General features: G+C 38.7%; 1 protein-coding gene across 7 annotated transcripts in view; it reads right to left on the reverse strand.

Annotated features, from left to right (window-relative positions):
- The window catches only part of TRPM3 (transient receptor potential cation channel subfamily M member 3), a 657,305-nt gene that overhangs the window by 178,667 nt on the left and 466,363 nt on the right, over positions 1–12,275 (reverse strand). For all 7 annotated transcript variants that reach the window (XM_006152487.3, XM_014589340.2, XM_006152484.3 and 4 more), the window contains one exon: positions 7,020–7,092. In XM_006152487.3, coding sequence (XP_006152549.1) covers positions 7,020–7,092 — 73 coding nt within the window. The remainder of the gene's footprint in view (positions 1–7,019; positions 7,093–12,275) is intronic.

Here is a 12,275-nt window from a genome sequence, read left to right on the forward strand (position 1 = left end):
CTTCACTGGTGATCTAAAACTTAGTAAAATAAGTGTCAGATCACAATTATTGTTGCCATTACATTAGGCAAAGCTGTGGGAATCCTAGTTCCCTTACTTAAATATTGTGTGTGCGATTAAGGAAACCTGGCAGCCGAGGACCTGGGTCAGTGCCCGAGAGTCTTAGGGCAAGAGATGTCTGGCTCTGTTAATCACTTGGGATCTTCCTGGAGCCACAGGGACAAATGCCTGGCATCTCTATGCTGTTGTAAAGCCAGGGAACCTTGGACCCCCTACAGCCTCACATGAGCAATGGAGTGAACACTGAGTAGAAGTGAAAAGACCTGGATTTAAGCTTTAATTCTGCTACTGGTTTGCCAAATGATCTGGAACAATTTTCAGACCCTGGCTTCAGTTTCCTAGTCTGTAAAAACGATGGGGTAGCAAGGTAAAAGTGGGGATTGTGGCTTCGGGGTGGCTTTGGGACAAGGGGTGGGTGGCAGACATTGATTTATTGGGGGACCCATGCCCAGACTCCCATTGCTAGTGTATGATGTTTTCTGTGATATTTAAGTTAATGATGTGAATCAAGGGGGAAAGTGGGTCACCAAGAAACAAGAGCATTTGAGGAAGTCTGATCTGTAAGTGAAAGGACACATGAAAGACTGAAAGTGGCTACAGCACAGAAAACTTTAATAAATACTTTTGGGAAGAGTTCACCTTATAGACCTTAACTGGTGAGTTTAGTCTTATTTTTAAAGAATTATTTACTTAATTTTATTAATATTATTATTTAAATTTTTTATATGACATGTGAACACACAAGGGCGAGAGAGAGAAAGAGAGCGAGAGAGCGAGAGAGCGCGAACGGGTGAGCGAGCCTCCAGGTCCAGGACTTGAATTGCTGTTAGACATGTGGGGGTCCAGCACCTTAGCCATCATACCATCTGCTGACCCAAAGTTTAGTCTTTTTCTTTTTTTTTGAGAGGTTTTTGCTATAGGGCATGTGCGCTCACCAGAAAGACAGAGACAGAGAGATAGAAAGTGAGAAATCACCCCCCAGGGGGGATGGCCACACCGCAATCCCTTCTCCTCCATTCTCCTCTCGGGATCTTGGGCACGCACGCACATGTGCCCGGTGTGAGTTTAAGCCACCGGATCCAGGACTTGAACTGTGGTCGACTATGTGGGAGTCCAGTGACAGAGCCATTACTCCAACTGCTGGTCCCCAAAAGCTTAGTCTTTAACTGAGACACTTCACTATGTACCCACAGTTTGTTCTGCATGAAAATGTTCCCAGACCAATATGTGACTAAACTAGACACATATTTCGACTTTGTAGTTCTCTCTTGGACAAAATTTTGTCTCTTTCCATTTGTGTAATATGGAACTTTGTATTTCATAAGTGATAAAGATGCCAACATGGGTGTTTGGGATTTTGGATTATAAAGATATATAAACAATTCTCAGTTAAGAAAATAATGTAAATGAGGTCAGACGGTAGTGCAGCAGTAAAATGTGGCAGTAGTGAGCTAATTGCACAAGGGAGAGTTCTCTGTGCAAGTGTAGAGACCGCCCTGAGAATACTAGGCAGGCATGTGTCTGTGATCTAGGAATGGCTGAAGCTGGGGGTGGGTCCATGGCATCAAGATCATATTGGGATTGCTCCTTCTCTGTGTTTCACTCATGGAAGAAATAAATAGAACTTAAAAGAAAATAATGATACCTAAAATAAGGGAGTGATGCTCCATGGGGAAGGGCACTGCTGTGTGATGGCTGAGGCTGAGGTTCAGCCCCACCTAAATCTGGCTGAGTGTGGGTGCACCTGTGGTCTCTGCCCACTGGGAGGCTGGAGCAGGAGGCTCAGGACATGATGAAACCCTGTCAAAATAGACTCCTTTTTCTCTCGCTTTCCATTTCTCCCTCTCTCTTCCTGCCCCCAACATGCATGTGCACATGCTCATTCTCGTTTTATAAAAAGAAAAAGCAATCAGGCATATAATATGTGATGTGTATAGTGATTGATAGAAATACTTTTACAGATACTATTGTGCCTGTCAGTCTTTTGAGTCTATATGTGCTTGACCTTTATAATCAATACTATAGATTGTGATCTTTTTTGGTCTTTTGATATGAAAGAATTATGGAAGCTTTTGATTACAACTTGTCTCCTTGGATACATAATATCTAATAGTATATATTTCTTATTTTCTCTTAACATTAAAAGGAAAAAAAAAACCCTTAAAGTCTGTACTTTATTCAGATCATCTTAATTTTTAACCTGGTACTTCTTTTTTTTTTTTTAATTCCTGCTCCAGGAAACCACATAACGCTTAGGTGTCATGTCTCCTTAGGCTCCTCTAGGCTCTGACAGTTTCTCAAACTTCCCTTGTTTTTTATGACCTTGACAGTTTTCAGGAGAAATATACTGCTTTTATACACTTTTAGCACTTTAAACATGCTTCGAAGGAAAGGAAGTAAGTGATGAAGGTTGCTTTCTCCCCATGCCTCTGATAAACTTTACCAATGAAGAGCAGACCCAAAGACTAAATATTTCTCCTTTACGGAGGACAGCAGTCATCTCATACTACACTGTATTGCACGTGCGTGAGTGAAAGAGAATACACTTGTATGATTTAAACTTATATTGAATCCAAAGACTGTAAGAAAAGTAGAAAAAAATTGGGTGTACCTGTATTCACAGAAGGGACCCAGGGTCACTTTAATGACCTCATTTGCTGCGAGCAGATGTTTTGTGGCTTTAGTGAGTTTGGAGCAAAAGGTTTACGCTGGGATGTGAGGGATGCTTGAAGTCCAAAAGATTTCTTAATTTTTTTTTTCTTTTTCACTAAAGAATATGCTTGCCAGAGAGAGACAAAGGGAGAAGAAAAAGTATTCCCCTCCTCCTTGCCACCATGGGGACAGTCATGCTGCCAACCCTTCTCCTGCATGTCTCCGTTCTTTTGGGATTTTGGACACCCATGCACACACGCCTGGCATGTTTCTCAAGCCTCTGGGTCTAGGACTTGAACCTCTGTCAGCCATATGGCAACCCACTGTCACCAAGCGGTGACAGTGTCAGCACATCCAGAAGTATAAATTATGTCAGCTCACCTCTGGATAGAGAAACTAATTTAGCAAATAAAAATGCAGAACTCCCAGTTAAGTTTGAGTTTCAGGGAAATAATGAACAATTTTTTCTTATGACTGTGCCCTATTTGGGACATGCATGTGCTAAGAAATTCTCTCTTTATTTGAAAACTCAGTCAACGGGACATCACGCGTTTTCAGCTCTCCTGTATGTGTGTGGCTGGGGAAGGGGTAGGAGAAGGGGAGGGCTGTAACTGGTGAGGAGAAGGGTGCACAGTTGCTGGCCCAGACTTTAACGTGAAGGACGACTGTGACATCACTTCTTTTCAAAAACTAATCCAGGTCACCATCTAAAAGAACCACAGGCCTCTGACATCTTCAGAACAAAGTTCTTTTTGAAACGTATTACTTATTTAATTGCTTAGTCTTTCTGGCATGCAAAAAACTTTTTTGCATTCTTTGTTTTTATTTTGAATTGACACAATAATTGTACATACTGAACCGGGGTTCAGTATGGTTTTCAGTGCATACGTACTATGTGTTATGATCAGGATAATGTGCATGTCTGTTACCTCAATTACTTAGCATTACTTTGTATTGGAACTACTTAAAATCCTCTCCTTTGGCTTTTCTTTTCTGAACAGACAGCTAATAAGTCTGTATTATATAAACAGTATCCTATAATACATAATATGCAAATCCTGAAAAAAAATGAAATCCAAATTAGAAACAAGAAGTGACAAAGGTGTAATTTTCCCACAGCCATCTGGTTTCTCCTCCCTTCATTTTCTTTCTCTCTCTTTCTCTCTCTCTTTCTCCTCCTCTTTTTTTTTTTTTTGGTTTCTGCCATAGGGCACGTGCACTTGCCAGAAACAGAGAGGGAAAGTGAGAAATCAATCCCTGGGGAAAATAACCAGATTGCAATCCCTTCTCCTGTCTGGATTTTAGGGACACATGCACAGGTTCTGGGTATGATTCTTAAACTGCCGGGTCTACGACTCGAACGCAATCATGTGAAAGTCCATCGCATTAACCACCACTGCCATCTGGCTTCTTATTTGTCTCTTTCTTTCTTTTTTTTTTTTTTCTTCTAAGTTTATGGAACAATGATTAATTTTTAAGACTCTCTCCTCCTTTTATCTTTTGCTTTTCTCAGAAATTTCCCAGATTTTTCAGAATCAAAACTGGACTATACAAAGATTCCTCAAGCAGTAATTAATTGAGAACTAAATTGTAGAAATTAAGTATTAAATTATGTTAAATGCCCAGGGATAATAATAATAATAAAAAAACACATAGGAAGAATAATCGACACGCTTGGATTTGAAACTATAAAAACACACTCTTGACCTCCATCGAAGTCAGCAAAAGTATTATGCTTGATAGTTTTTACAAATCAACTGGGTCAATATCCAAGAGCTGTTAAAACCCTTCACAAAAGAGAGTTCACCCACCATAATCTTTTAATAGCATAAATTCCCATTAGCATCAACTACTGCATAAAGAATGTCCATTATTGTGATTAGAAATGTTAATTTCTCAGGGAAATCATAATTCCTTAAATCTTCAACTGCAGGTTATGACCTATTAGTGAGTCCTGAAATCAATTTAGTGGAATATAATCAGCATTAAAGCAAACAGAATAGATGAGTAAAAAACATCCCATTTGTGCATATAGTCGATGTAAATATTATTTCATGTGCTTTAATTTCATTTTCTACATTTAATGTGTAAGTATTTGTTAAAATATAAAATGCATTTCATATGGTTTTATCATGCTCAAAAATATTGGAAAGCAACTATTCTATAACAAATAAATACCAAAGTTAATCCAAAGGTACAGCACAATGTGAAGTATCACAGATTGGTGAAAGAGGAAGATATTTTCAGTAGAAGATATTATGGTGGTCAGTGTGATTTCACTGGTAATGAGGTCACTTCTCCACTTGCTGTGCATTTTTTTCACAGTTGTAAATGAGGTATTTCATTTCACCTTAGCAATAGGATAGGAGATCTTGGTGGTACATGTAAGCGAAGGCTTCGAGGTCAGACTGTCTCTATCATGTACTGGCCAGCTCATCTTGAAAATGTTACTGAGTTAATCTGCACCTCAGTGTTCTAATCTATAAAATGGAGATTATCATGAACTAGTGATGGAATTGCTGGAAAGATTAAACGTGTTTATACATAGAATACACCTAATGCAGAGTATGACACACACAAGTGTCACAAAATGTTATAAACATTATTACTACTTATCTTTACATTAGAATAGCAAATCTTAGGTTGGCTCTGTGACCTGGTGGTTAAAGCAGCCTGAGCCCACATGGTCAATCCTGACATTTGAGTTCTAGACCTGGTAGCTTGAAAACACCCTGAATGCATGTGCATGTGTGCCCAAAATACAGAAGAGAGGGAGGTGGAGGAGAAGGGATTGTAGTGTGACTATTCCCACGGGGAGTGTCTTTTCCTCTTTCTTTGTGTCTCTTTTTGGTAAGTGTGGCCTCTAAAAAAAAAATAAGAAAAAGACAAAAAAGTAAGTCATAGAATTACTTTCCTAAAACTTTCATTTTTGTCTCTAACAAAGGGAAAATGGGCCCTACATTATGCTATGTAGTTCGGCCCATGCAGGTTCCCTTAATTATTCTGCCCAATGTTTTTATTTTTTAGTTCATTGGGATGAAATACTTTAGAGAAGAGGTTCTTGACCTGAGACTCAAGACACACTTCACGGGGTTGTAGACCTCCTCAAATGTGATCAGGATTTTGAACAAATATGCATATAAACGTTTGGGAAGTGGGTGGGAGAGGATCAATAGTTATTCTTGTCAAAGGGGTTACACATTTGGTACAGGGAAGAGTTATAGACTTAGAACTAAATCTAGGCTTACTACTGCTAATAAGTATTGTTATTTTTGGCAAGTCACCTAACTTTTTGTAGCTACACTTGTCCCATCTGTAAAATGAGGGTTAAAAATAGCTCCTGCAGCATATGATTGCAATAAATACAAAGTTTACAGTATTTGTAAATAGCTTAACACAGTGGCTATTGCGTGATGGGTACTCAAGAAAACACTAATGGTGAAAGAAAGGTAGCAGACTGAAAATTAGAATACAATGGTTGCTGTTCTATTACTGTTATATAACATTATATAAACCATTGACTATGACACATACAGACCACACACACACACACACACACACACACACTATATATATATATATACAGTTTTATATGCCACATTAAATGGTTTTTAAAAATAGATCAGGTAATATTATTGAATGACCCCAGGTAACTTAGTATCTTATTACAGCAACTTAAAAAATCATTTATTTAATTAACTTATTATTATTTTAAAATTTGTTAAATATTGGATTGACTCTTTCATGGGCACACAAGAAGCACCATGGCATCCATATTGTTGTGGTGCAGAGGGTTAGTTTTTACCTATGCTCTAAAAAGCACTTGTGCTCATCAGAGAGAGACAGAAAGAGAGAAAGAGAAGAGAAGTGAGAAAGCAAGCCACCAGGCTCAGGATTCAAATCATGTTTGGGCGTGTGGGAGTCCAGTACCTTAACTACCATGCCACTTGCTGGCACCAATTATATCCATTTTTTATACATATTTTTATAATTCAATGAACAAGACTTGAATTGTAGTATATTTAAACCTTATGAAATCAAGACGCACTGTAAGAAATGTATTCAATTGAGTTATTGGAAAAGTCATGATTTTTCTTCATGTTTTTCTATGCAAAAATGCATCATGACTTTTCCGATTACCCAAAAGAAGAATTTAATAGCAGTGATTTAGAGGAGAGTTCCTTATTTTATGAATAATTGGATGTGTCATGTATCATTTGAGTTTATATCTGCTATTAGGAGATGTAAGGTTGATGCATTAATCCATTTAAGTTATTTTTGCATTCTTGGAACACAAACTCTTTTACCTTTGAGTAAAGCTGTCAGGATCGCCAAATCAATGTCCTGGTGTCCTTCTGATCCCATCCGAAATACTGTAATCTGCAATTTGAGACAAAGTATCCATTAGTAATGCATTGTCTCCCTTGAGTGAAATTAGATCAATCAGACCACATCTGAAGAGAGAATAGCTTAATATCTATAAAGTATATTCTTAACCACAGGGAAAGCATGTACATCAAGAACCCAGTGAAAGAACTCTAATTCTTTAAGAGGAAGATGCCTTTGTAGCCTATGAACAGAGACCTCCTTAATAATTGCAATGATTATAGTTACAAAGAGGAGAAACTAGAGACCCAGAAAACTGTCCTCTTCCATCTTTTTGGTTTTAAAGTTAAAAAGTGCAGTATTTACTAACCTGTGTATCTTACAGTGCAAAGTATGAGCTGAGAAATTGTTTTAAGAAATAGCTAGTTAGGGGCCAGGTGGTAGTGGATAAGGTGGCTGGATCCCACGTGGCTCACTGAGTGGTTCAAGACCTAGATCCAGTGACTTAAGAAACACACCAGGTGTGTGTGCATGAATGCCCAAAATTCTGAGAAGAGAATGAACTGTGGTGTGGTCATCCCCTTTGGGGGTAGATTTGTACTTTCCTTTTCTCTCTCTGTCTGTCTGAGTTTCTCTGGTGAGTGTACATGTACTATAGCAAAAACTAAAAAGAAATAAAAAAATAGCTTGTTAGTATGCATTTTAGCAAATGGTCCCACCACGTATGTGCATGTATGCACATATGCAAAATTGCCATCATTATCCTGACTGCTCTGCACTAGTAATCCAAGGGTTTAAGGCTGTGATGCCTCTGACACTTCAGTCTTCTCAAGAAACTTGAACCTCCTTCAGAATAACGTAGCTCATCCAGGTGGTAAGAAATGGGAAGAGGCAATACAATAACATCTTTGTGTTTGGTAATCCAGAAGAGATTGGGAGACTCGGCTGTTGGCAAGAAAGACAGAAGGAACTGGGAGACTTATTCCAAAGTTGTTACTAATTGACACTGCTACCATGACAGGCTAGCCATACTTTAATAACACTGAAGAATTCCCTTCCTAACCTGAAAGAGTGCAGACATTAAAAGAGAGTCATGAGCAGTGTTGTGGGAATGCAGACACAATTTGGCATTAAAGATCTGAGCCTATGTTTCTGAAAGGGATCTTTAATAGGCATCCATATTGTGTTGCAGAAGATTAGTTTTTATCTGTGTTCTAAGAAGTGAATCTTCTCACCAAAACGGCTTTAGTATCCCCTTCTCCTGTGACTTTATAGACTGCTGACAATAGACAGAAAGATCATTCAGATTTAAAGATGTAGAGAGGCAGAATCAACTGGAAAATGCTCATTATGGAAGAGAGGATCATGGAAGAATAAGATGTACTAATGACTGACATTAGGAAGGAACATCTCATCCTTGCTCCAACTGTAGGGGACAAAAGCAATGTGGCCAAATACTACCAGTCCCTAGCTAAGAATGGGATAGAAGGTAAACGTCTTAGGAACAAAAGTTTGAATAATATTTTGCATGTAATGAATTTATATTACAGAGCGTGGCTTAATCTTTCCTAAGGAATTCTTTTGTTGTCTTCCTAAAGACTTGATAAAGAAGCTCATCATGGACAAGTATAAAACTTTGAAGGGGAAATACTACTTCCCTAAATGGAAACACACACTAAGTTAATTGATGAGAAAATGCAATATATTAGATATGCCAGTTTTCATTAAATGAATATAAAATTAATTACAATTTCAATGAAAATTCCAAAAATATTTGTGACCTTTAATAGACTATTTTAGAAGTCATTGGAAGGGTAAGTTTCTTACAATGTCACCCTTCACACACAAAAAAAGAATTTTGAATTAAAGAAGTGAGACTGTCATAGACACTTACAAATCCATGGAATTTAGGTTTGCTTTTTTTTCTTTCTTTCTTTTTCCTTTTTTTTTTTTTTTGTTTGTTTTGTTTTTCCATAGGGTGCGTGCATTTCCCAGAGAGGAGAGAGGGAAAGTGGGAAATAACCCTCCAAGAGGGATGACCACACTGCAATTCCTACTCCTTCATTCTCTTCTCAGGATTTTGGGCATGTACACACATCCTCCTGGCATGATTTTCAAGCCACCAGGTCTGGGAGGTCAACTGTAGCTGGCCATACGGAAATCTAGCCACCTGAACCACCTGCTGGCCCCAAATCCATGGAATTTAAAATAACACAACATTGCCACTAGAACCAATGAATAAGTGGGTGAAGTGGAGTAAGAATCCAGAGACATTCCTGTGCATATAGGAGTATGTGGTGTAAGACAGAAGGGGCATCGAAACCAGTAAGAGGAGAAAGATGATTTTTCCATAAATGATGTTGGGACAATTTGACTTTCCATGGTAGAAATCTGAATTTCTGTGCTACTCATAGATTACGGATATAGGACCAGCCCATGGTGTGGCCTCTGGACCCCAAATGGCAGCCTGTGTGGTTCAAATCTCAGACCTGGTGTCTTAAAAAAATGCCAGGTGCATGTGCATGCCCTAAATCCTGAAAAGAGGGAGAAAGAGAGGAGAAGTCTTTGTGATATGGTCATTTCCATGAAGGGTACTTTCTCACTTTCCTGTGGTCTCTTTCAGGCACACACTTGCAACCTCTGGCAAAATTAAAAAAAAATTACACATATAAAAGTCCACATGCTAGAAACTAGAAATGGAAAATTTACGATAATAATATGCATGATTAAGCCACTATGCAGTATATTCTGGATGGGAAATCACATTTTTTATGCTGTGACGAGCTTAGGGGTAAATTAAGTTGAAAAAAAAAAGTTGCAGAAAAAAAAATACCTATTCAATGACTGCAGTATGCTATGTAGCCCCAGCTGGGTGCTACTGTATAGGATGTTCATTCTACTCATTGAGGCTTATGCCTAAAGTTGGACTTGTGTTCATAGAAATGTATATATCAGCTGTGCTTGCTATGAAAATATTTAGATTAATTAAGATCTTTAGTGACTCAATAAAATGTGGGGGAAACAGTATAGAAAGCAAACATAGATACCAGAGACAGTGTGGGAGGAGAGTGGAAGATGGCAGAGGGTAAGAGATAGGGAATCAAGGACGAGGAAGAAAAAACAAAACATAGAGAAAACAAGAAATGGAAAATTATTTGCTGACGATAACATGTATACTGATGTGTTTGATTGAGCCAATATACAGAGTACTCTGGATGGAAAATCTCATTTTGTATGTTGTCATGATGTACAGTGAATGAATGTAAATAAATAAATGAAAAGACATAAAGGCAAAATACAAAATTAAAATATCAGAGAATATCATTTTAAAAAAGTGATGACTTTTAAAAATATTTATTTATTTTACTTAATTTTATTTGTTATTATTATTTATTTTTAATTTTACCACAGAGAGACAGAGAGAGAAAAAGGAGAAGTGAGAAAGCAAGCCACCAGTTCCAGGACTTGAATGCTTTTGGCCATGTGGCAGTCTAGCACCTTAATCACCACACCACCTGCCAGCCCCACAATGACCTTATTTTAATATATAGACACATAACTAAGTGACCACAAGTGTAGCTCTCAATTTCTGGGGCAGTGATCATTAATGGCAGAGGGAAAAAAGAGAGAAAAAACCTCAAATATTGCTTAACAGAAATGAAATTCTTTTTTCCAAGTCAGAGTCAGCTGTATAAGGAAACCAAAGGTTATTTAAATGTCCACATTACTATTTTTTTTCAATAGGTTTTTGCTATAGTGTGTGGGTGTGCTTGCCAGAGAAAGACAGACAGATAGAAAGAGACAGGGAGAGGGAAAGTAAGAAATCAACCCCCCAGGAAGGATGGCCATGCCCCCTTCTCCTTCTGGGATTTTGGGCATGCACACATACATACCTGGCATGAATTTCAAGCTGCCAGGTCTGGGACTCAAACCAAGGTCTGCTATGCAGGAGTCCAGTGCCTAATCCACCACATCACTTGCTGGCCCCAACCACATTACTATTCTATTCGACTGTTTCATATGTTAAGTTTCTCTTTCTGTACATTTGGATGATAATAGTGCTTGATTATTTCCAACTACATAGGAAGTAAACTTCATTGGACTTACTAATATACAATTCTAAATGTTGTCACCGTGATGGAGAGAATAGGCACATAGAATCATAGATTTTTCTCTTAGAAATATTGTAGCCCACCACCAAGAGACAAAACAATTTGCTTCAGGTCACACAATGAGCTAGAAGAACAGCTGTGATTGGAATTCAATAGCTTTCATCTTGTATCTTAACTATTGAGAAGAAATGAAGGGAGAGGAGCAGGTAATGTGAGTACCTGACTTGTGAGCTACCTGACTCTCTTGTACCTGTTTATGTCCTGAGGTCAGAGTTTAGGATGAACATAGAGTGGATATTGCAAACTGAAATGCCTTCGTGGGCATTTGAACTAAGAAATTTAAAAAAACCCCAACAAAATTCAGATATGCTATGTTTGGGTCAAGGGCCACAGCTGTGAGCTCTGGTAAGGACTGTCAGGGGGAGGTGTGTCTCAATGCAATTAGATTTGCACAGGAATCTGCTTCTGTATAACCATAGGTTTGGCCAAGGGCCTGTATGGACATTGTTCCAAATAGCTATGATGTAATCCATAAACTCCATTTAGGGAATGAGGGCTGCTAGCCTATTTCTATGGTTTGGACAATGGTTTGTCTCCGAAAGGTTCATGGTTTGGAAGTCAGTTCCCAGTGTAATGGTGTCAGTAGGTGGTGAGTCATTTAAGATGTGAAGCCTGGGAACCAGCAGTTGGTGTAATGGCTATGTTACTGGACTCCCATGTAGTTGACCGAGGTTTGAGTCCCAGGCACAGTGGCTTAAACTCATGCTGGGTACGTGTGTGTGTGTGCCCAAGATCCCGAGAGGAGAATGGAGGAGAAGGGATTGTGGCATGACCATCCCCCCTGGGGGGGGATTTCTCGCTTTCTGTCTCTATGTCTCTGTCTGTCTTTCTGGTGAGCGCACACGTGCCCTGTAGCAAAAACCTTTCAAAAAAAATGTAAAGCCTGGTGGGTAATAAATGGTTCATGGAGACATTACCCTCAAAAATGGATTAATGCAAGATCTAGTGAGTTGGAACTTTCGTGAAAAGGGTTTGTTTTCATATGGGTTGATATATAAGGAAGGTGGCTGACCCCAGGCCTCTCTTTGCACAAGCCTACCATCCTCTCTGCTTCCGTCAGTCATA

Source organism: Tupaia chinensis, unplaced genomic scaffold (assembly GCF_000334495.1).
Source record: "Tupaia chinensis unplaced genomic scaffold, TupChi_1.0 Scaffold000354_1, whole genome shotgun sequence".
NCBI classification, from domain to species: Eukaryota; Metazoa; Chordata; class Mammalia; order Scandentia; family Tupaiidae; genus Tupaia; species Tupaia belangeri.